The 26,202-nt window shown below is 45.8% G+C and overlaps 1 protein-coding gene across 1 annotated transcript in view; it reads right to left on the bottom strand.

Annotated features, from left to right (window-relative positions):
* The window catches only part of LOC144127920 (spliceosome-associated protein CWC27 homolog), an 87,044-nt gene that overhangs the window by 6,191 nt on the left and 54,651 nt on the right, over positions 1 to 26,202 (bottom strand). Inside the window, exons 5-10 of the mRNA XM_077660913.1 lie at positions 25,793 to 25,893; positions 21,087 to 21,159; positions 17,737 to 17,987; positions 15,315 to 15,403; positions 12,928 to 13,058; positions 9,496 to 9,611 (exon numbers count right to left, since the gene is read on the bottom strand). Of these exons, the coding sequence (XP_077517039.1) occupies positions 9,496 to 9,611; positions 12,928 to 13,058; positions 15,315 to 15,403; positions 17,737 to 17,987; positions 21,087 to 21,159; positions 25,793 to 25,893 (761 nt within the window). The remainder of the gene's footprint in view (positions 1 to 9,495; positions 9,612 to 12,927; positions 13,059 to 15,314; positions 15,404 to 17,736; positions 17,988 to 21,086; positions 21,160 to 25,792; positions 25,894 to 26,202) is intronic.

The raw sequence follows: 26,202 nt of genomic DNA, 5'->3' as shown, positions 1-26,202 counted from the left end.
ATTTCTCGGAAATGTGATTTGGGGCGTCGACTTACTTTCCAGTCGACTTACAATCATGTAAATACGGTAGCTTTAGAGCATTTTGATGCCCTACAGCTTTGGAGCACAAAGGACTGCCTCATTTTTCTTAGGGCTCGGCTGCAGGCCCTTCTTGTAATGATGTGGCCCAAGTACTCATCTTTTTTCTTCACGAACTCACAGTTCATCAGTTTCATGTGGAGTCCTGCCTCCTGCAGGTGCCCAAGAATACTGTGATCATTTTTGTTATCTTGTTAGCACCTGTACCAAAATTCATCGAAGTGAATGGAAACGTGGTGGGTAACCCAGCAAGTTGTCTATTTAACACTGAAAGAACACAGGTGCTGACAATACGCCAAGCTCAGCTCGCTGCTCAGCTTCGCCAACTGCTGTTCAATTTTGGGAATCAGGTAGCTTTCGCTGACCATTGTTGGGTTGATTGTGATCTTAAGGGAGGACGCAGCTTTCAATATAATTTTTATTTCTTCATGTATTCATAAGAAATTTTTCGAACATACTAGAAATAATTTTATGACTTCTCTAATAAAATTTCACTGTTATGTGAGGGGTGTTCAGTAAAGATTTTCCCTGACCTACTTCGCTTGGACGGAGAGCAACGAAACTTGGCATATTTATTACAAAGGTTCCACCCATAGACACACACTTCTCCCATATATGCCACAGTAAACACCTCGCTTGTAGAAGTTGACGGGTTGCTCCAAAAGCCATGTTGTGGCTTCGGAAATTACAGCCTCATAATCTGAAAAATTACTGGTGTTCAAAAAAGACCTCATCGTTGGAAAGGTGGAAGTCCGAAGGTGCAAGATCGGATGGGGGCAGGGTGCTTCCACTTAGGCAACATGTGAGTTGTGAACTGGGGCAATGTCTCTTAGTTTTGATGGCCGCTTGCAATTTCTGCAGCAGTGAAGCATGGTATGCCCCGGTAATCATGGTACCATTTGCTAAGAAATCCATCAAGACTACTCTGTGCCGGTCTCAAAAAACTGTGAGCATGACCTTGGCAGCAGATGATTCTGAGCATCCCTTCTGTGGAGGTGGCAAGTCTGGGTGCATCCATTGCATCAACTGTGCTTTCGTGTCCAGATCATAGTGACGAACCTCGCTTTTATCCTGTGTGACCAGTCTGCTCAAAAAATCCTCCTATTTTCATTGGCATATGGTCAAAAGAGGCTTGGATTGGAACATTCGGTCCGTTACTGTGCACAGCCGAGGAACCAAGTAAGCTGATACCTTACAAACAGGAATATGGTCTTGAATGATTTTTCACGCAGCGATCACATTGATCTTGACACATTGGGCTAGGTCTCGAATGGCTCTGTGGCGATTTTCTAAAATAGCGGCCTCCACTTGCTGGATGGTGCGTTCATTGATAGCGGAGTGGGAGGGGTCGCTCTGCCATTGGAACAATTTCCATGGAAGTCAGACCACATTTGAGCTGGATGCCAGTTCTTGACTACATCACACGATAAGGAATCCTCCCCATAAACCTCTCATATCGTCGAATGCCTGCTTTGGAATGCAGCCTTTCAAGTAAAAGAACCTGACCACTGCTCTCTGTACTCCACTCGGTCCATTATTCCACCTCGCTCCCCTTCAACACCTCTAAAGGAAAGACAGTTATTATTTAATACCTGAAAATTGAAGTGTTACCTATACAGATGTATTTCACCACACCTCCACTATTTCAGCATCCTAGCCGCCGTGGTGGCTCAGCGGTCATGGCACTCGGCTACTGACACGAAAGACGTCGGTTCGATCCCGGCCGCGGTGGTCGAATTTCAATGAAGGCGAAATTCTAGAGGACCGTGCACGTTAAAGAACCCCAGGTGGTCGAAATTTCCAGAGCCCTTCAGTACGGCATCCCTCATAGCCTGAGTCGCTTTGGGAAGTTAAACCCAATAAACCAACCAATAAACCATATTTCAGCATCCTGCAATAAATAGAAGTGTGTCAGGAAAAATTTTTAATGAACACCCCTCGTATCTCTCACAATAATTGTTGTTTAATTACATATATATTTTGAATCTTGTGAAAAGGCTGCAGAGTTAAGAAAATGTGACACAATGCTTTAACATTCACTTCCTACTGGCGTGCTACAGGTCAAGACGTTCTTAGAACTATTTCTATTTAGGAAAGCACAAATTATGGCTTTGAATTTTTGCGATGCAGTGTCCATGCACATATCTGGACTGAGAAGAAAATTTCATACACCCACGAAAATTTGAAAAACAAAGGATGTCCTGACTTGCACTATGGCCCTAGCAGAGCAACAAAACAAATGGGATCAAAATAGATAAAACAGCCATCAAGAAATCTGCTCCACAAGGTGACTGTTTAGGCAAAAATCCATACCAAAGAAAAATGCCCAATGTTCGAGCATTTCCTCACAGTGTACAGCCACCATAGTTCACCAAACAATTTTTTTTATTACTTCCCAGTCGATCTGAGCAATAAAACTTAGGGACAACATAAATAAAAATTAGGCATAGAAGCGAACAATTGTCAAAAAAGCATTTTTTGGCAGTTGTTATTAGATTTCAAAGCCGTGTAGAGGACGAGAAGAAAAGGCGACAGAATGCGCCAGCGCCGCTGTGGGCCGGACACACGAGATGCCTTGCGCACCTACGCCGCTCGTCAATAACTTGAAATGCTTCAAACCTGCGCGGCGTGGCATCATCAAACCGTCTAGTTGCTCTGCTCCCTCTCTCATTGCCTCCGCACTCTGCTTTCGAATTTGTTTCTGTTTTGTGAAGGATAAAATCAGTCTGCTCAGAATCTCCACGCTGTCAGCACGTCTCTGTTTATCCTGCAGTGAGAACGAAGTCCTCACTACAGCCGCGTCCCCATTTAAACCTGTCAAGCCATTCACTGCCACCCAGCTCAGCTACAGGTACCACAGGTGCGGCGCACTTCGATGTTTGCATTAGGTACATGATTCGCTCCCACCGCATGTACTATTGTGGTTCTTCCATTATTCTGTTTCATTGTGCAAATGGCAGCCGTCTTGCCTAAAAAACTGGTTTTGTCCCTTCCTTCAGTGAAATCTTAGCCTGAACACCTTTCACAGTACGAAGTGTTTCCGAGAAACCGCCTGCGAATTCATCGACAAGGCTTGCAATGAAGCTTACTGTGATCAGCTCGTTTGGTTTCAATGTAGTAATTTTCAATGTCTTCATCCAGTCTGTTCCCAGCAGCGTCAGTCACAGCCCTTTCACGACAAACAGCGGCAGCTTTGCCTCTCATGTTCCTAACTTTGCTGCAGCCGAGAGTCTACAACCAACGTAGAGTGGAGGCTTCCTTCCATCAGCAGTGATGCAAAACATCATTGAAGCACCTTTGCCGTTCGTTGCCCGTAGTGCGCAAAGAAACACTTTTTGCCCCTTTGGCTTCCACCGTGCAATTTTCAGGAGCATCGAAACAGACAGGGGTCTGATCAGCATTGCCTATATGTGAGAGGTCATACTCATGCTCCCTCCAAAGTGAGTTGATAAAGTGATACTTCATTATTTTGGCCTCGTATTCAGCTGGCAGCTTCTGGCACAACGTCGTTCTACAGCGGATGGAGAGTTGGTGCCGTTTCATAAAACATTGAAGCCACCCTCAACTGGCTTTGAAGTCCGCAGGTCGAATGTTCATGTGCTAAGTGATAGTGATTGCTTTCATGTGGACCATTTCTGTAGACACTGCGAAGCCGCTGCTCCTAGTAGTGCTAACGTACTCGACAAAGTCCTCTTCAAGTTTTGGGAACTTGCACTGTTAACCACGGAAAGCCTTCCGGGTTCGGGCAGTCTCGGCAAGGTCTTCTATTTGCATACACCAGCAGCAAACACACTTTTCGACGACGTCAAACTTGCACTGGCCTCCCGTTTACAGTGTTCCACAGCACAATTTTCCACTTGAAGTTTGAAGCCTTCAGTGTAGGACCATCTGCGCTTGCCCATCGGTTCTTGTTCGCGCTCAAAAGTGCACAGCCTGCCACACGACGGCAGAGCATCAAAGAGCAAAGGGCATGTCCAAAACCACAAAGTGGCTTCAAATGCAATTGCCGAGCAAGTGAACGAGGACGCACATGATATCAACTAGGACAACACTACAATTTTATCCAGAGCGGAACTTGACAACAGACTTTTTGCTTGAGTCACCATTCATCCAAATGACTCCCGATACCATAAAATGTACGAAAAATACAATACCACCTACCGTATAAACGCGTGTAAGGGCCGCACTTTTTTTCCCAGATTCGGGGGGCAAATTTCGGGGTGCGGCCCATACACGCGATTTTCGAAAAAAAATGTTTTTTTTTTCAAGTGAAAGCAAACCAATCTGGAATGCGCGGCATTTATTTACCGTTCAGGCATCACTCACGGAGTCTTCAGACTCCGAGCTGGTGCTGTGTTCAGGTAAACGTTCAGCCCACAGTCGTCTTCGGTCCCGTCTAAACTGTTTGAAATTCCGGTCACTTTGAAACTCCGGGTTACAATTTCGGTCGACACGGAATTCCACGCGAACAAAATCCATCCAAGCACAGTCGCGAGCGGTGCCCTCTTAAGCTGCCCTGTCGGCGTCTCGTCGTGATTGCCATTGGCCATCTATTCCGAATACTGCCTTCGAAATTCAACCTTAAAAGGCCGATTGACGCTTACCTCCAGGGGTTGCAGCATGCCGGTGAGGCCGCCCGGTATCACGGCCATGTCTGTGCGGATACCGCGCAGGCGTTCCTTAACTTTACCCGTCAAACGACTGCGGAAGCTGTCCAAGACGAGGAGCGATCGTCGGGCTAGCATGGCGCCTGGGCGCTTCTCCCAAACGCTTTTTACCCAGTCGAGCACAAGCTCATCGTCCATCCAGCCCTTTTCTTGGGTGCTAACTACAATTCCCTTGGGGAAAACGCCTTTAGGAATCGTTTTTCTTTTCAGGATGACATAGGGGGGCAGCTTCCGCCCGTCTGCGGTGATGCACGGCATAACGGTACACCGTTGGCGCTCCGCGCCGGTTGTCCGCACGAAAACACTCTTCTTTCCTTTCAGTTCAACTGTGCAGCTCTCGGGACAGTCGAACCACACGGGGGTCTGGTCGGCGTTCGCTATCTGCGAAAATATATAGTTGTGCTCACGACGCAGACCGATGACATACTTCTGAAAGCTGAGCACCTTGTTGGTGTAGTCGGGGGGCAGCCGCTGGCACAGCGTGGTTCTTCGCTGAAATGATAGGCCCTTCCTCTTCAGAAATCTTTGTACCCAGCCGGCACTAGCCTTGAAGTCCTCGTGCGGTATGCTTTAAGCACGCACCAAGGCTTGTGCCCTCACATGCAGCATGTCCGTTGTCAACGCGTAGCCGTTGTTCCGCACTTCCATTGAATAGCATAGCAGCTCTTTTTCTAGCTCAGGAAATTTGCATGGCTTGCCTCGGAAAGCGCGCTTTTTGGAGCTGGTATTCTTCAACGCGTCCCTTTGTCCGCACCACCGTCGGACACACTTCTCGTCCACGTCAAATTTTCTGCCCGCAGCACGCTTGCCGTGTTCGAGAGCGAACTCCACTACTTTCAGTTTAAAGCCCGCCGTGTAGCTGTTGAGGTGCTTGCCCATCGTGCAACAGTGACAATGCTCGGAGGCAGTTCATGAAAAAGTGAAGAACGACAGCGCACGAGAGCAACAACTATGCCAAGCGACCACGCTAACACAACCACCAAAAAACGCATGCTTTGACAGCCAGAACAGAACAAAGTTAGACCTGGCGATAACGGTGCCGATATGGATAGCGGAAGTACAGTAGCAGAAGCTCGCGGCAGAAGAAAAGATGATGATGATGACCCGCGGCCTCGGGCGCCATCCATGGGCGGCACCTCGAAGCTCCTGTGCACATGTATTTCGAAGGCTATTCTTGCGTGTTTCCTGGAAAGTTTGGGTGCGGCCCTTACACGGATTTTTTTTTTTTTCAAATATTTCCTTTGGGAATACGGGGTGTGGCCCTTACACGGGTGCGGCCCTTACACGCGTTTATACGGTATCTAAATGCAATCAATCATTACGTCATATTCTGCACATTTATGTCTCAACAGCTTGCCCTTTTAACCTCAGTGTGACAAAAGAACCCATACGGGCTCTGAAACGTCATTTTTTACTATGACTTGGTTAGTGACAGCTACACATTTACTTCAACTAATGACCGACCAGATGACCGAATGTTATGCAGAGACAAAAGCACATAATGCTATTTATCGTGTCGATTGATGTGTTGTGCAGAACGGCCCACCAACCTCGAGAAACAGAAAAAAAAAAGAGAAAATGTAGGTGTGATCAATTGGATGGATATGGAGGAAATGTGACAGCATTCGTATCTTACTCACCAAACTATTTCAATTCTGATTATATTCCAATTATGATTCAATTCCGATTTTGAGTACACTGTCTTACACTCGACAATCTACTCCAATTCTGTTTCTATTCCAATTTCAACAATGCAACTATGCAAAACCTGTCGCACTGTTAGACCGCACTTCAGTCACACTGAACTCTCATGCTGCTGTGCAGTTTTCTGATGGCTTCATGCGGATGAGGGTTCTTTTCAATGTTACCAAGAATGGCTTAAGACGATAGAGAGACACGTTCCTATGAGGTGCGCGATGGTTCCTCAGCGAAGTCCGAAATATCCTTCAAGTCCGAATTATTGGAGCCCGAAAAATCAGTCAGCTGCTGTACACGCCATTGGTGTGATCCAAACCCACCACCTCCCTATGTTGTGTCAGGTGCTCTACCAACTCAGCTGCAACGGTGGCTGTCCAATCTTCTGCTTTAAGGGGTTGTGTGCAACCAAATCTCGAGAGTGTTCCCCAAAGTCATTTTCGTCTAAAGTGGCGGAAGCAGTCAATTTTGTCTTACCGTGAGCTAGTCACGCCAGAAACCGAAACCACCTGACCACTGGCAGTTCAGTTTGTTGTTCATGAGGGCAGCCAAAGGAGATACATGCAAGTGTGGGAACTGCTGTGTACTACTGCCTTTCATCTCCATCTGCCTGCGACTGTTGACCCTGTAATTTTGCTGTTATACTACTGTTGCTTTGAAAGATATCACTGCCTGTGAGCGTGGTGTCATGACGGCATTGCCAAAGCACACAAAAAAAAACGCACTATGTGACTTTGCAGGAGGTGATAAAGGGAAGGTGAGCAAGCATGACGCTATGAAGAGAAAGAAACCAATGAGTATGTTGTAGGCATGCATCATTCTGCAGAGGCAAGGTAGAGATGCAGGGAGGGCTGCAAATTCAAGGATTTCATGAACTAATCACGCGCACTACCTGTACACATTTGTTATTGTATAAATAGCTCGTGTATATTACCTCTCCCCCTATCCTCTTCTCCTGTCCCCTTACCTCTTTTATTTCATTTCTTCATTCTGCCTGCTATTCTTTACTTCCTCTGCCCGAGCTCAGGTGCTTCAGTATCGATGGCATATGCCGGGGCTAGCAAAAATCTTTTCCTTACTTTTATTATTATTCTAATAAAACCACTTACTACTACTTATACATCGGGGTTGGACTTTTCGGTTTTTGTTTTCTGAAAATTCAGCTGACTTTTTTCGGTGTTTATTTCAGAATGAAAGATTTAGTTTTTTCAGCACACATTACAGCTGAAACCAGATACATCAAACTCAAAGAAGATCGCGAAATAGTTTGATACTATCTCGATAGTTCGATAAATAAAAATATCAGCAGATAAACTTACGCGTAATCTAGAACTAAGAATACAATGCGCCCACGTTAGTGACGCACTTCTTATAGCGACGTACCGCCTGCTGGCGTGCTGGTAAAGCACCGCTCGCAAGGTGCTGCTAGGTCTGACCTGCTTCGCATCAAAGCTGCTGCGGACAGTGCTTTGGAACTAGCCACTGCCTGTCATAAGATATCTAATACTGTTACCACTTCACTACAGATAAGATAATCGCACAGCGAAATTAGGGTAGTTGGGCTCCGCAGCGCCTTCAGCAATGAACCATGCCATGCGAGGGCCGCCACTAGGCTTCAGTTAGCTGGCTTCGATGCATAACAGCGATGTGGCGTAGGAAGCTGAGCACAAGAAACCTAAGGCCATCCTCAAGCATAGCCACCGTTCAGGTCGTCATGGTGTTTCAAAGTGCTAGCGCTGCCACCCGGTGCAAAAGATTGCGCAGATGACCGTTCTCTGTGCCTGGAAAGTGATCAAATAGCGCCGTTAGGAGCAGCGTCATTTGCAGGGCCACGGCTAGCAGTTCAATGCATTCAACAACCGGAGAATCTTTATTCGATATACAGAGCAACTATCCTATACTTTTACATGGTATTTAGAAGGGGATATTAAGTGTGTTCAATATAGAAAAAGAGCAGATAGATAGGTGGTACTGGCATGGGTCCGCGTTTGTTCTGTTCCTTACGTGTATCGTCCCTGTGTTGGTTGTGCACAGTAACGGTTTATTCAGTCATGTGTTCAATATAGCCAGTAATTTGAAATATCTGGGTTCCATATATCTGGGCTCAGCTGTAATTTCAACAATAAAGTCCTGAGGGTGTAATGGACTGGATTCCAAGAGAAGGCAAGTGTAGCAGGGGGCAGCACAAAGTTGGTTGGTCGGATGAGATTAAGAAGCTTGCTGGGATAGAGTGGCCACAGCTGGCTCAGGACAGGGCTAATTGGAGAGATATGGGAAAGGCCTTTGCCCTGCAGTGGCATAGTCAGGCTGATGATGAATAACTGACACTTTTCGGTGATTTAATGTGCCAATTCCTCTGTGCTCAAAGTCACTTAGAGTCTGTCTCACAACGCAGAGTAATGCAGGTTAAAATGAGGCAACCGGCAGAAAAAAAGAATGTGGAAGTTTACGTCTTAGAACTGGGTACACTTATTATCACTGGGTTCTCACGCTGGGTTGAGAAAGAGGGCAAGGCATAACGTGTTCTGCATGTTGAAGGCAGCGACAAAAAACTGCCGCTCAATCTTCATGGTAGACAGAACATCAAACTTTTTCATGATGCGCATGCACGATTTGGTGTCAAGTGTCCTGCACGCAGTTGATAAACCTATACAACTGACTGCTCTAAGCAGGTGATGATAGTGAACTAACGGTGCTTATAGCTAGCAGGCCGCGAGGAGGTTGTGCTCCCCGGTCTGCATTACGCTGCTTATTAGTCAAATCATGCCCCCCTGGCCTTGCTATTTCGTTATTTTCAACTCTGGCTATGTGTAACTCGTACTCAGCAAACAGCTAGCTATGCTCTGTATGAAATAAATTCTGAGCTTTCTCAATCCGAATTTTTAAAACTGAATTCAGTGTACTTTAATAGTTTTCTTTTGGTTAAAACCAAGAAGTCCAAACCCCACTTGTACACCGCAGTCAAATGCAATTAGTACCACAGACCTGCAGTACACGTTCTTCTTAGTGCACCTACATGCAGTGTCACCCAGTGCACAAGGGTTCGAGCACTTACCAGCGGTCTGAGTTGTCATCTTCATCGTCTTCATTACTGCCATGAGCATCGTCCTTGGCATCGTCATCCACCAGCGTGGCCATCTTGGCCTGGAATCGAGCCAGGGCCTCCAGCGTCTGCGTATACATGGCAGAGGGGTGCATTTCATTGCCTCTGCGGGGAGGAGCACCCACACAGCTCACGTGTGGCCACCGATCCACGAAGTAAAAAAGAGAGAGAAAAAAGGACTTTAAAAACAAATGCTATTGAAATGACGAGTCTTTACCAACGTATCCTTAGCGCACAGGTAGCTAATGCTTTGGTATCCCTCATAGCCTGAGTTGCTTTGGGACATTAAAGCTCATAAACTAAACTAAATTAATGCTTTGAGGCGAGACCAAGTGAAAGACAATGCCTCCACCAAGTGGACGAATGTTGAAAGGAATAGACAAGAACACTTTTGCCACTTGTGTGGCACACGCCATCTTTTATTTCAATGTAGCAAAAGTATCAGAGGTGTGCAAATATATTTGAAATAGACCGCTTATAACGCATACCGCGGGAGTCAAGAAAATCCGCATTATAAGCGGTACTGCACAGTAACCAAAATGTCGTTTTTCCATGCGATCACGTTTTCAGAATGGCCACCCTACCTTTCAAAGTGCACTTGACAATGCATCAGACGCACAACACTCCAATCACAGGCAACAAAGAAGTTTATTTGTCTTTTTTGTCGAAGCGTCGTAGTTTCAGCCTGGCGCTGCTACTGAACTGCATTGCTAAAGACTTCAGCTTTAAAAACAATGAGGCACCTGAGTACTTGCTCGCTGAGGTTTCGCTGAGCGCAGTAGAGGCACAGTTTGTTGCAACAGTCGAGCGCGTCTTTGCATGAAATTTCTGCTGCACTTTCACTCACATCGTCGGGCTCATCCTCGGATAGAGGCTCATCGCGACTGCGCACCGCTGCCACAATGTCGTCATCGTGGCGGCTACCTGTGTTCCACCTGTGTTCCAAATACTTCAACAGATGCACTTGAATTTCACATTACTGAGTATCGTAACCGTTCAGTGAATTTTTCTTCCATTGCAGAGATCAAACAAGAGAGACCAGAAACACTAACACTCAAAACACCAGCTGCACTGCAGCAAACGGGATCACACAGAAACAACGTCTCTGTCTTGTCTGCCCACACATTCAATTTCTAGTTAACAAACTTTGCCTCATGTGAATTTTTCTTCACAAGGAAGAGAATAAGAAAACTAAAATATAATTTCGTTATTTCGAACTCAGTCAATTCGATTTCTCGGTTTATATGAACCAATGGTTTGGTCCTTTCAACATCAAGTGCATTGAAAAGGCTCTCCTCAATCCGAGCTCCGTATAAACGGAGCTCGAATTGAGGAGAGCCTTTTCAATCCAGCAGTACAGGATGTTTCATCTAAGACTTTACACAATTTTTGAAAATAGGTTCTTTGAGTTGGAAGAGCGCTTTTTTCGGCATAGCATTGTCAGCAATGTAGTGCCTAGAAATACAGCTAAGATATGCTAACTAGCAGGCTGATTAACTAATATTAAATAGTTACTTTTTAACTATTACTGTCAGGCTCCTTAATTACTGAGAGGCACATAGCCCACCGTAAGTAACACCAATATCTGATTTTAGAATTTCAAAAACATGATTACCCTTGGCACTGCGGTCCAACAAACTTTGGCTATTTTGACAGGTTACGTGCACTGGAGAGAATGCTTTGTCGGCAAGCTTCACGAAAGCACATTTATTTTGGCACAATGTAGCCAGAATTTGTTGGGCCACAGCGCCGAGGGTAACCGTGTTTTCGAAATTCCAGAAACTGTTATGGATATCACTTACAGTGGGCTACATGCCTCTGAGTAATTAAGGAGCCTAACAGTACTAGTTAAAAAAATAACTATTCAATATTAGTTAACCAGCTTGCTAGTGTTAGCACATCTTAGCTGTATTCTGATGTATAAAGCCCCGACAATGCTACGCCAAAAAAACCGCTCTTGTAACTCAAAAAACCAAAAAGCCTATTTTTAATAACCGTGTAAAATCTTGGGCAAAACACCCTGTATATTGGTCCCCTTCAAGTTTGAATTGAAGAGAGCTGACTGCATGCTGTTCTCATACCACTCTGTATGCGTTCTGCTGGGGACATGAACAGGAATGTTTTTAGATTAACAAAACCAGCTCCAGGTGTTTGCCTGTTCCAGTTTCTTTCCTGCCTGCTTGGGTGAGTGTGTGTACAAACATTTGGCTGTGCTTTCCTGGAGTGTACCACGCCAAGATACTCAATTCTTGTCTTCTAGAGTCACAATCTGAAAGTACCAAAGACAAAGGAAAACCCTGAAAGGCAACAAGACGTGTGCATGGTCTTTCGTCTTCCTCCCGTCATTTTTCGGACGTGCTTGGATTCAAAATTTAGAGGGCTCAGAAGACAACACACAACAGCAGCAAACTTCGGCTGCATTTAGTTCCTTTTGCAGCTGGTAAAAAATGCACATAGAGTCTAAGCTGTTGAAAACAGCGATGCTGGTACTAGCACTTTTACGCCATAAAGAGTCAACCAACAGGCTTCCTGTGCACACCTGAAGGCTCATATTTAATTGGAAAAAATGTCCTCCACTACTAGCAAGAGCCCTGTGTTCTTGACCAGTCACACAAAAAAACTATCATTACATGAACCCTGATCAACTAGCCCAAGCTGAGAGTGTACTACGCCAACTTCTAGATTACAGGGCCTGGTATTTGTTCTAACAAAAATTCATGGGTGACCAATGTGATTGATGCATACGGAATGTGCTAGTATGTTGGCTCAAATTTCGCGAGCGCTTTATGTTGATGAACTGAATTCATTCTCACCAATGAAATCTTATGTTCTTCGTTGCCCTGTTGCAGTGGTTCAAATCTTATGCCATTCAATGACATTGCTCCAAACTTGTTGGATGGTGCCGGTGGCTCAAATCTCCCACTGCTCTGTATAACTTGATCCATGTTGCCTTGGTTTTACTTAGAAGCAGGTGAATGTTGATGAAGACGACAGCATCCAGAGTAAGCAGTGAGAGGCACAGATGAAACTTGAAGAGAACAAACACACTGCACACAAGGCTGCACTGATGGCCAAGTGGTTGAAAGCAGTTGCCAGCGAGCTGACCTGTTCATGCTGCCGCGAGTTCGAATCCCACTCAAAGTATGGCGCACTCTTTTTCTGCCTTCTCAGAGGCTGGTCACTGGCCACCATCGGGTTTTCATTTGCATAAGTGTTGTAATGCTAATGCATTAATAATAAACACGTGTCCTGTAACCTTTGTCGATCTTTATACATGTTTTGCTGTTCAAGAGTAGTATGTTGATCAGCTAGTCAAACTCGCGATTCCAGTGCGCAACACTTGGTCACTGTTTCCTTTGCAGCCCGAGAAAGTGAACAGCGCACCTTCTGTTCCCGGGAGGCCCCCTTGGGTAGCAGCTGCTGCTGCTTCTCAGAGTATGCACGCTGCTCCTGACGATAGGCACGCATCAGCTGGTTGCCCCCGTAGTCCTCCTCCTCCTCCTCCTCCTCACCCTCTGCGCAGCAATCCAGAGAAGGTAAGCACACCAGGGGTAAAACATCAAAGCACCAGGACTACAGCTTGTGCTGCAATTTCTGAGTTTGTAGTTGGCACCCCATTCGCTTGTTGTTGACTTGTGCTATTTTTTTTAGCACTCTTTGTTGCCTCAAGGTGTGAAAAAAAGGAAGTCGTTATGTGAATGAAACAAGGGGATATTATCTGACCCACTGAACTTCACTTGTGTCCTGCTATTATTTGCATGCAGTAAAAGACTTGCAGTGTGCTTAAATAAATAAAAAGAAGCAAATACACAAATAAACAGGTATCGTGTGGGTTCCAGTCTATCACATCGCAACATCCACTCCAGTGGCTCAGTGGCAATAATGCTATGCTGCTCAGCTCGCGAGTTAAATTTCTGGTTGTGAAATTCATTGCTTCAAGTGTGGTCTTGCATGTCAGCAGAGGTAAATGCAAGAACACTTGTGCACCAATATCTAGTGCGCTTAAAAGATTACCATACACTGGCATTAAAGCCCTCAACCACAGCGCGCACTGTAACTTCGTTTATTCGTCACATACAGCTACACTAACTTTCAACTGCAAGGCAACTACTAGCACAGATATCATTTGCTCAAAGTATGCTCGCCAAGGTCCATTCTCAGTGAGAGTGGTGCCTTTGCAATAAGAAGGCAGTAATCTATTGACGCAGGCCAACTCTGATTTGTCCACATAGTTCCTTTAAATATACCATTATAGACATCACATGACAGGGTGGAAGAGGCAGGCAGGGGTGCTCAGTGGTAACAAATATGTATACAAAAGAGCAAATAATTAAAGGGACACCGAGGAGAAACTAAAGTTGGCTTGTATCGATAGAATGCCAGCTCCTGGTCATAAAATGACCACTGTTACTGAAAACAAAGCTCTTGTAACGTAGAAAAGAGCAAGAACTAAAATACAGGTATCACCGCCACAGGAAGGTCTCACAAGTACAAGCGTGATGATGAAGATACCAAAAAACCACGAATTTCTGAGGCTGACAAATGTGCATGAAGGTTAAAGCATCGGAATACTGAATTAGGTTTTGTTTCAAAACTGCTACTAGTGCATTTTTATCACACAAGACAGACTGAAAAAGGAACCTAAATGTTAGAAGCTAAAGAAAACCTAGGCTTAGATGCTCCACAGCCGGCCAGTTTTGTTTCGGAATGGTTCAGCTCTTGGCAACTATGCCAACTATGTGTGCTTGCGTGGTTTCATATTTGATGCACTTGGATTTATAAGTGCGAAGCAACAGAGCAAATCCAAGTGCTCCTCGGACGAAGTTCATGCCTCGGCATGCACCTGCGACACTTTTTTTGTTGGCCTTACCTGCAGTTTACCTTATGCTCGAGCACTGCACACTACCTCATTCCTCTGTGTGTATTGAGAGCAGCTATTCACGTCTCAAGTACAACTGAACACAATTTCACTCAGCAGAAGGAGCAGCACTGCACACTGGGGAGAATAGAAAGCTGAATTTCATCTGCACGGAACGGACAAATCTTATTCCTGTTTCTGCTGCATGCAACAGGTTGAAGTCTTTTTTTTTTTTTCAGCTTGCATGAGGTGGCTGATGATATAACGGTTCAAACCGTAAAACAGCCTCTGTTCACCTATGGTCTGTGTGCACAGTGCAGGTGCCCTCTTCTGTTTTGTTTACCACCACAGAGCTTTTTCCAACAACAGCAATGGCTTGTGAATTGAAGCTTGTGCCAAAAAAATTAAGGGCAATCAATTGGATTAAAGGGAACGAAATGCGACAGCCTTCTTCTTTCCCATGTCAATCTATTTCAAATATGATTCTATTCCAATTCCGACTCCGCAACTACACAAAATGTGTCAAATTGTTAGATTGTGGTGAGTCCACATATCACTACCGGTGCAGTGGGGCTGCGGTTAAGCAATGTGGCACTGCATTGGCAGGAGGCTGTTTCAAGCACAGCCACTGGTAGGGCTTGTGAGACCGAAGTTGCTCTTCCCGAACAGTGCAAGAAAGAATAGCTTACGCAAGCCTGATTTTTGCACAGATAGTTCTTTGGGAGGCTGTCTACTGTGCACGTAAGCCTGCTGTTGTCCGAGTCATTCTTTGTCTCCCTCCTTTCCCCTACAAGTGAAGATGGGACAGATGGAAGGTGGAGAGAGGGCTGACGGACAGTTTTTGCCTTCATGGCCCTCCTCAAGCTACCGCATTAAAGCAAAGTGATCAAAACAGCAGGCAATGACACCTGACCTGCTGGCTGCTTGTCTGCCTTTGACTTGGCCTGGTCTTCAGCTCGCATCTGGCGCTTCAGCTCTCGGAACTCCTTGCGTATCTCCCCACTAGGAGCAACACCAAAAGAATGATTATTCACAATGCAGATCATTTCTGACAAAAACCTGTACTGCAACCAATCATCAACAGGGGGCAGTAAGTGAGCGCCATTTCATAATACACAGACTTTTCCCAACACAAGCAAAGCCTCATCCTATCAACAGCACTGACAAAAACTTGCACCAAATGAATTGCACTTTGGGCATCATCTGACTGATTGTTGTCCATGCTGAACAGCAGTCACCTCTGGCCTTGGACAGTAGCCTTCATTCTTTACAAATACATTACCTCACCAGATTAACCTTTGCCCCCACCCCTACCATTTTCACTCACTAGGCTCCAGTGTAACTGCAACCCCAGTCTGTCAAATCTATTGTGCATTCCATGGGGACAGCCCACTTTTCAAGCTTATCTCGACGAATGTTGACAACAACAGCAACAAAAACACTGTCGGGTGAGGACATACTAGTATTTACAGTGGACTTGTCCACGAAGCACACATCATAAGCTTGATAGCAGACGAGAGGAGTATGTTGCTAAAATACCATGCTGGGTGAGCCAGCCTTAAGGGGGCACTTGGCTTTCAACAAAAATTTTATTTTCTTTTGGTGTGTTTGAATGAAATTTTTTGAGCATACTAGAGACAATCTTATGACTACAGTCGTACCCCGTTAATACAACCCCTGTTAATATGGATGACTAGAACAATCATCAGTTTTCTGGAAACCAAACTTTTTCAATGTATTTACGCCGCATTAATATGAAAACTCGCGGCTGGACAATGGACAGGGTGCAAATGTACAGAGGCGAAGCCCATTGAAACTCATGCATTTTTGTCCCATTAATATGGACAGCCATGAGGAGAAAATCCCGAGTGCCTCTGCCAGTTGTTCCGCCCCTCGTATTTGGAGCACACAACACCAGTGAAAGGCAGTGTAAAAGTGCAAACGCCGCGATAATGGCCTCTTTTTTTGTGTGTGTGTGGTTTCATGCTTTACAGTGGCAAGGTGCTGGCTGACGCACTTTGCCATTTGCTGCATTGCATGAACATCTGTGAAAAAAAATTTTCTGTGTGCTGTTAATACCCACAATCAGGAGCTGTCAGGCGAGTGAGTACAGATTTTGGGATATATACACACACTTAGTCAAGTCTACATGCAATAAACATGACCAATATGCGCTGTTTGTTCGTTATGTCTGGATGTTCGCAGTAATACATCATCATCATCATCAGCCTGACTACGCCTCACCTGTACTCCTAACTTCACTAAGCCCTATGTCATCCTATTTAATGCCTGCTTATTCCTCGAACAAGCACTGCTAGGCTAGCCTCACTGGGTAAGGGTCTAGCCTTAAATGTTGTCAGGTCCAGATTTCAATGACGGTCTGTTCGGGGCCAGTGATTCTTAGCACCCTCCGCTGTGTCACAGGTCTGACCACAGCCTTGGTCAGTTGCTCCGCAGCCGCTGGGGACTGAGGGCCGAAGGTTAATTGGTTTGTTCATAGAAGGTTGTGGCCAAGTACTACACCAGAGTGACCAAATCCTGCTCTGGTGAGGAAGTGCGTTGTCAATTCTGGTCACCGAGATCAGGCCGCACCCCAGAACTGGATATGCAATTCCATCGACATGCGGAGTTTTTTTTTTTTTTTTCAAGCCCGGTGGAGAATTGCGCGGTCCCGAGATTCGCACGTGGGGCAGATGCTCTACCTCTACGCCATCGCTGTGTCCTTCAAAAAGCAGGTCGCTCTAAATTTAGATTCTGAAGCAACTATGTGTACGATACTACATGCAGTTGAGAAGAGATTAAGGGTTCTGCACAGACATGCAGCCCAGTTAGGCAGTGGGCACCACAGACATCGTATCGGGAGGCCGAGTCACCAATCTATCCTCTGTCAATGCGCTGCAACCATGCAGCCCCCAATTTGACGGAAAAATCGCTGTCACCGACCACTCTCCAAGCTTCAGTTCTGAAATCGAGAGGAACCTAAACTGGTGGATAATTTTAGTCTTTGCGCCTGTTTCTCGATCGGCTCAAGCACCGATAAATAGTGCAACTGACACTCGTGAGAGGCGTTGTTTATGGTGTAGTGATGTGCGGCTACTGTGTGCGGTGACCAATGGCCAAATGTCCAATGTATGCACGTTCAAACTGGCAATCCAAATGTTACTCGCGATGAAACTGTGTGCATGGAGCAACAGAAACAGTGTGTTTCACACAGAACAGGTAACATGAAGTTTTCCACCTGTTAAGTCTTATTTAAAATACACCTGCTTTTGCCCCGTGCCTAAGGAGCCAAGCACGGGGCATTAAAACAGGCAACACTGAGGCCAGCTGCTTACATGCGCTGTGCCGAGGCCTTCTGGCGCTCTTGCTCAAAGTAGTTGCGCTCCTGGGGGGCTGCTGAGGCAGGTGGGGCAGTGACTGCCTCGCGCATCCGCTGCCGAACACGCTCGGCTGCCCCTGGCTCTGTGGGTCGCCTGAACCCTCCTTCCTCTTCTTCCTTCTCCTTATCCGTCACCACCGCTGGCACAGAGCTCAGGCTGGCGTCGTCCGTCAGGTCGTGGCTGCTCTTGCTGCGCCCTTTGGGGCCCTGGGAAAGTCATGATATCCTATCTCTATTCACCACAATACCGACCAAAGTTGCTTTTTCAGGCCTGTCAAAGCAAAGATGGTCTCACACCAACCAATCTGCGCAATGACAGGCATTCATCATGCCTTCATTGCTACATTTTTTTTCATTTTGACAGGTGATAACACACTCCACTACAAACATATGTTCTTATCGTTCACATGCTCACATACTGCAGTAAACAATGTGCAAAGTTAGCATTGTGTATTTAGATGGCTGTGTGCAAGCAAAGCTGGCAGCATGCCACTCATGGTACCCGAGTCTGAGCTGTTAGTCTGGCCCTATCTCCTGATCTCTAATCTTTGCCCCAGTGGAGATGTATGGCACCATAGAATGGTGCACTATACATACTTCACACACAAATCCCATTACTACGGACAGAAATCTAGAAGAGTGCGGTAAGGGGCTAGTTGGTGCGACATTATCGAAACAATGAATAACTACGCAAAAAGGACGGGACAAGAGAGAAGAAACACAGAAACACACGAGACAAGCGCAGACTAACAACTGGTTTATTGCACCAACGCCTCCTTCCTTCGACAACAAAGCGCACCAACAGCAAAGACAAAAGCCATAATCATCACGCCAAACCAAGAAACTCCAACTCCTTGCGGTACAGGTGTATGGAAGCCTCGCTAACACATTTGACAGGCCCTAATCTCTCGATTTCCAAGGCTTCGATAACTTCACGTTCTTTCTTATCCCTCGCGCGTCCGTTAATCTTAGTGCTGCCGAAAAGTGGAGTGCAGTCTTTATCGTCATGCTTGCAGATCTTGCAATGGCTAGGCAAGCATGACGATAAAGAGGCAATGAAGTACATTACACACTCAGGGGTACACATTTATTCATTTTACAAACACCCATTTGCATTTTGGGCAACAACAGTGCACTTCTCAACAAGCAGCAAGAATAAGCGAGACGTAACACAAAAAAACTGTGCAGTTCTACTAGCGCAAGTGTGCATAATAACTAAAACGTACTGCTGAACAAGCAGTGAGGAAAGCGGCATGTAATATAATATACAGTAAAGCCTCGTTAATTCAGTCACTAGGACTGCAAAAAATATTCGAATTAACCAGATTTTTTTAATTAACCGACCCCAGTAAAAAAAATAGACGCTGGGAAAAAATTTCGTTCTGAGAACACACTACCTTTAGTGGACGAACTTTGCTATTACCGTATATTGCAGCGTAGAAGTCGATGTCCAAGTCTTAGCCCTTGCTGACCAAAGAGAATGTTAACTCCAAATATACCTAAGTTTACACATACCCCCGCCCTCTGTGTTTCGTCCCGCCGCCGCAGTTTGTTTTGTAGTTTCTTTTTGGATGGCATCGCGGCACGTGAACTCAAAACAGCAAATGCGTAATGATGCAATCATGAGGACAGCAGTCTGAAGCCAATGGAAATGAAAAGTGAAAATGCAGCGTTCCATCTTGCCTTCACACTTGCATGCGGCCCGACTGACTAGTGGCAAACTGAACTGCAAACAGTCCTGCAGTTTCAGATTCTGGCATGATGCAAGCCCTGAAGGTAATCTTAAGTTTGCTCTCACACTATCTATGGCTCGTCCGAGGAAGCAACTGCCAGCGTGAATGAGCCGGATAAACGGCGTGCAATGCGAATGTTCTTCAGCGGAGCCAATTTGTATACAAATTAATGCCTGTTTTTAACTCAAGAAGCCCCATGCGTCCTGCCGGGAATGAGCACCGGCATGGGGCACGTACTGCCTGGTGCTCATCCAAAACTGCCTTAGACCTCGCAAATAAGGTTGGCTCCACATATAGGCCGACCCCAAAGTTTAGGATGGTCGCTTTTTGAAGAAAGGTCAACCCAGCTCTCTAACAACGGCGCACTACTCAAAGAAACTACATAGGCCGGCACCGAGCACAGTCAACTCGTAGCGGGCATGCAGCAAGAATGGTCAGATCGCAGGACATGCACTGACGCTGTTAGGAATGGGAGGTGCTTTGGTGCCAGCGGCTCTGCTACACGCTGCCTTGACCACGGCCAGGCTGGAGAGGAGCGACGACGAGCGCACGCACCATAGCCTCCACTCCAGACGTACCTTGACAGTCAAGTGCTGAGAGTGCAGGCGCCGTCAAAAGTAAACTAAGGCAATATTAGCAAAAAACTTAATTTCACTGACCTTATTTTGCATGTCCTTAAATTGATTAATGCAGCCTAACTGTAATTTTGCAAATTACACAGAGCAACCATTAAGCTTTCAATTTAAAGAAATTAATTTTTGTCAGCATAGTCGCCTTCCATTTACTTTTGACGGCAGGTGCACATTATTTTGAAACTAGTATCAAACCTGCATAGCAGTGAAGCATGTCGTCTCCTGCGCCAGTCGCGTACCTCAGTGGTCCGTAAGCCGTATCAGATTGCTTTTTGTACTTAGAGTAGCAGGTCTGGGATGCTTTGCATATCGAGCATCGGCATTACTAATTGGCATTGCTCTGCACGTTGCTTTGTGGCTCCGTGGCTCTGAGGACCTTTGCTTCATTAGTCTGCAGCAAAATCAGGATTGGACGTCCTCGCACAGCACCTCAAATCTTCAAATTAAATGGACTGGTGCATGCCGCCGCTTCAAATTATCCAGTCAAATTTACATTAAAAATTATGGGACTGCAGAAATTCTTCAAAATATCTGGGATTTCGAATTATCTGAGTTTGAATTATCGAGGTTTTACTGTAAAATGGTTTACTTTAACAAACACTACAATGCTGATTAGCTATAATGTGCGGCTAATTAAGTAGCCAGGAGAGGCAACACGAGCCGTAAAGAAGTGCCAGACTGCGACACTGACCTCTCTTGATGAAAAATTCTGTTAAAGCTTAATTGTCCAATTTTCTGATCTTTCAGGAGTACGAGAGCCATGAGAACACGTCAATCTTCATGTGTACTTCTGCGACAGCATGAGGCATTGCAAAACAACTAAGACATGTCGCTCTTTGTGGCTAGTATATGTTTGGCGGCCCGAGTTGCATCAAAGACACGTAACAATAACGCTGCCCAGCAACCACAGAATGTTCTGCAAATACATTGCGCAGCCTCACCTTGGAGACAACGGCCATGAGCTCTTCTTCCTCCTCCTCAGCCTCCTCCCCGAATGAGAGCAGCTTGTAGTTCCTGCATGCAGCGATTGCAATTTTCGTTTTCTGTTCTAGACATGGAAGGCCACAGAAACAGCCTCGAGATTTGTCGGTAAGGCCACAGAAACGCATACCACATATGTACGCATTCATGTGTGCTGAATGCGGACATCGTCACCTTCCACATGCTAAGACGCATATGTATTGGCAGGCTAAAAGGGGTTACAGTTAAACCTGGACATAACGTAATTGAAAAAAGTCTATGATTTTTCGTTACATCTAGATTTTCTTACATGCAGGTTTCTTGAGTGACAAGACACAAAAGGACAATGCAGAATGGAAACCAAAATAAAGAATAAATGAAGTTAATTACCCTTGAAAATGTTTAAAAGAGTAGAATGGGCAGAAAAAAACTAAAAATAAAGTTTCCCAGAAAATATTTACAGTAAGTAGAGCCCCAGTATTCCAAGTTATAACCACAGAGAAACGTTTCGCAATTGCGCGAATGCGATAGCAGCTGCCATCACCTCCGCCATGGCTCGGACAACGCTCCTAGGAGTGGGAAGGTGGGGGAAACGGGCTAGAGGAGAGTGCATGTGGTCGTGCCGCGGCCGCTAGACTGGTTGAGGCGGCACCTGCTTCTTCGCGCTTGTTTCCGCTCGCGGTCTGCCCGCCACTCTTGCCACAGGAAACGGACTCTTCATATTACATCACCGGTGCTCTCACCATCCCCACTCCCGACGCGTGAGAGCTATCAGCACCTAAATCATGTGAGCCACCACGCAGCAGCAATGGGCACATTCTGCTCGTCCTATGTCTTTTCTGCTATGTCCTATGATTTTTTTGCTGCTTTTGAGCATGAACTGTTGTAGTGCCACGTGGTGCGACATTCCAAGATCGAAAGCAGTGGAGACGGCTGCGCTTATCATGTAAATGCCCCAACGACGCTGGAGCACAGCTCATAGTTTCAACTGCAGTCACACGTTACGATCGTAGACATTGCTGTTGTGTCAACATCTTTTATCTTCATGAAAGTTTTGCACAATTATGCCAAATTTAACGGACAGTCAGCACAGTGAGTTCGCTATGTCAAGGTTGACTGCCGCAACACCTTCGTTACACGAAGTTCTAAAATGCAGGCGTTCAATGAGGGTGACATTGGGGAATTGAGAAACTTCGTAATATTGAGGAATTCGCTACATGAAGGTTCGTCCCACTTGTCACAACTTGGTAAGTGTCATGTTATGTGGCAACTTCTGAGAATCTTGTTAAACTGCATGCATGTCACATGTACAGCCCTTGCCAAGAGTGAAGAGCCCAAGGGGGTTTGTTTCTGGGCCGTGTAATGCGGCTCAACTGCACATACAGTAGAATCGGTGATATGAACACGAATGATACGAATTTCGCGATGATACGAATTCGTAAAATTCCTCGCCCGGAGTGGATTGTGCGCAACATGAGAAATTCTGGATGTTCCTAACTCTCTCCCGCGCCACATCGGACGATACGAATGTGTGAGCCGCGATTGCACCCTCCAGCACTAAGCTTTGCCCGTACATTGCTGATGTCGCTATCGCATCGCTAGTGAACGGCGGTGCACAGCCCTCACATCGGCAAAATCGCGATCGCTAATTGTGCGGTACGCACCGCGAATAGTGTGGCCGCACGGCTGTGAATAAATCCCGTCAGCCGTAAACAGATCTACGTGCTTGCATTTTCTATGCTTCTGCAAATTAATTTTGTTCGCTTGGATGATACGAAATTTTGGATGATACGAATTTTTTCGCGACCCCGTGAGATTCGCATTGCCGAGATTCTAGTGTATATTGTTATGAAGACGGCAAAGTTGGCAGTGGCATGGTACAGAGCGCTCGTGCTAGGCCGCCGGATATTAAGATCATATCTCTACCATCGCTCATCACCCCTCATTTTTCAGCTAGCTGCCACGTAACATTTGGTGCGAGGTGCTGGGTCATCATTGCCATCCTGGTCCCAGAGCTTTGGTATCCTCCGCCTGCCATTGCCATCGGCCATGTGCACCTGGCCTGCCCCACCTGGCTGTGCCACAGCCCGCTGAACCTGAACCGACCTCGCCACTTACTCCAGCCCTGTCCCCCGCCCCGACCACAAGACATGGCGACATGAAGACGTTCCTGCGACCCGAACCTATGACCCGACCGACCCAAGATGCTGCCCACACGTGAGGACACTGGCCCCTGCCCATGCCGTTTGGTGCCTTCAAGGGCCTCGGCCGTCCGCTCCTGGCAACCCGTGGCCCGGATGCTCCATGGACCGGGAATCATTTACCCATTTCCTTCATCGTGGTGGCCAGCACCTCATCACTTTCTCCTTACTGTTGAACCATCCCCTGAAGCTCATCACCATTTCGTGCGTCTCTTCATCAATGATCGAGACGATCGCTCATGGCACCGGGTAGTGTTACGAAGATGACAGTGGCGCGGTACAGAGCGCTCGCGCTAGGTCTGTGACCATTAAAATCATATTTCTACCATTGTTCCGCACCTCATTCTTCGGCAGGCCGCCACCTGACAATACCGCCATTGTTCTCAATCTCCCGACACTGATAGCAATTGCCATCCTTGCCCCTAAGAAACTTGGGACCTCCATGAATGCATAAGAGCCCCAAACTGTAAACAGAAAGGAGTATAAAAGGGAATAAGCTGTACCCTAGCGCACTCCCTTTACAGGCACATTCAGGTTTAGAGAGCACTGCATAGCTTAGAAGCCGACCACCTCCCCCAACCCAGACCCTTTGCTTAAGACCAAGGCAGTTGTACACAACTCAACTCACGCCACATTACAAGATTGCTGTTGAAGCTAGCGTTGCATTGCAGCTGCAAGTTCTAGCTGCATTACAAAGTTAGCTGAACTTCACGCATCCGTATGTGCTTGCCTGCAAGGGTGTCACACTGAATGTTGTGCCGCTCAAGGATGCAATATAAATACCTCTTCCAGTGACACACTCATCTGATTTAGGCTCAGCTTTCACACACAGGCGGCCTTTGATGGCAATGGAATACACAATGGCCCCCCTCCCCCTTCTGCCTAAAAGAAACCGTGGTTGGCAAAGAAGAATGGCAGAGAAATGCACCAACTTACTACTGATTGCTCTATCCTAGCACTTCAAAATATACAAAGGTAGATAAAGTGTGCCAAACGACAGTGAGCACAAAAAGAAGTGAATTATAAAATTACAAATATGACAAAACAAACACAAATAATTCATTCTGGGTGGAAGAGCACAAACAGAAGAGACAAAAAGGAACAAACACACAGACGAGCGCTGCTGTTAAAAACACAAATGAGCCCTGTGCACTTGAAATACTGTAGCACGATGGACAACTGGGCTAGTTGGTAATATTTCATTACTATTACCAACTATTACCAACTGTCCATCCTACAAACAGTAAATAGGTGCCGAAGGAGCAGCTGGGGCAATGTCTGCAGCAAAATCTGTATATATGCATGATCATATTTATTGTTGTGGAAACAGCTTTTGTGTATATTACCTCTCCCCCCTATCCTCTCTTCCTGTCCCCTCACCTCTTTCATTTCATTTCTCCATTCTGCCTGCTATCCTTTACTTCCGTTGCCCCAGCTCAGGTGCTTCAGCATCGATGGAAGATGCCGGCTAGCAAAAATCTTTTTCCTTCCTTTTTATTATTATTTCAATAAACAACTTATTACTACTACATGTCACGAAAAACAGAAAACTTCATAAATATGTTTATGAAATTTATAGAATGCAGCTTCCTCCAGTATCAGAATAACAAATACCTCGGCATATATAAAGACCTCTAATCTAAGTTGGCGACGTCATGTCGATTATGCAAGTGGAAAAGCTTGACACGTTCTGGTTTTTCAAGGTATAACAGTAAACAGTATCCTTCAGAGGCTAAAGAGCTGCTTTTCAAGACTAACGGTCACTCAGTTATAGAATATGCTCGCTTAGCATGCCATCCTTGGTATAAAACAGATATAGATAAATTGGAGAGGGTGCAAAGTATGGGTGTGCAATATGCCTTTAATAATTATAGCCAGAACTTCATGTTTCATGTGCATATGCTTTTTGGGATGGCAAACGCTGGAAAAATGTATATATTCCTTGCGACTGCTGCTGTGGAGGGGGCACATACTGGCTTCTCTTCAGCTGCTTCCTTGGGCATCTTTCGGGGCATGATGTCATAGACCGTGACTTGCATATTCATGCTCCTAACTATATTTTGCTATGGCTTAACCATCCATTAAATGTAAAGAAAATTAGCTGTAGATCTGACATATTAAGTATGCTTTTTTTCCCAAGGCCTATAAGAGATTGGAGTAGGCTAACTGAAGAGGTAGTGTTGATTACGTCCAATGATTCATTTGCTTCATCTCTGCAAATCTTTTGTTCTTGGGCTGAACGCATGAAGTGTCATGGCTGCATTGTCTCTATAAAAGTTTGCCGCCTGTTTTCATTTGGGTGACGTATGATTGCTCCCCACTGTAATGCCGTTTGGTGGCACCTTGGGCATTAAAATAAAAATAAAAAAAAAATAAAGGAAAGCCATTGGCCAGGGTGCATTCAGCATTCTTTCTCTTGTGCATTTTCTGAATAAATCCAACGCTGTCTTAAAGTGACCAACTGAATCATGAGTCTGACCACTTACCTGGTTGCAGCTGCTGTAGAGGGGGCACGAGTTGGCTTCTCTTCAGCTGCTTCCTTGGCCCTCTTTCGGGGTGTGACGTCATCGAATGGGTTGACCAAGACCTGCACTGTCCAAATGGGCCTCATGAATGTCTGCCTGCCAACCTAATAAATGCAAACATCCTGAGCAGCAATAGTGGAAGACACGACCTTTGATGAACCAAATGAAACTGAACTTGTAAATTCATTAATGCATTAGCATTACAAAGGTCTTTGCAAACGGAAATGGCGACCACTGTCTATCAGTAGCCAGTGGGGAAACCGGCTCACAGGGCTACGAACGAACTTATTGCACCACCTAGACGAACTTGGTGTACTACATTTGATGTAACGAACCCTAGTGTGCCACCTTGGATGTTATGAACTTTCCTG

The sequence above is a fragment of the Amblyomma americanum genome, chromosome 4, assembly GCF_052857255.1.
Source record: "Amblyomma americanum isolate KBUSLIRL-KWMA chromosome 4, ASM5285725v1, whole genome shotgun sequence".
Lineage (NCBI taxonomy): Eukaryota > Metazoa > Arthropoda > Arachnida > Ixodida > Ixodidae > Amblyomma > Amblyomma americanum.
Note: the sequence above shows the minus strand (reverse complement) of the source record. Positions and strands in the feature narration are given on the sequence as shown.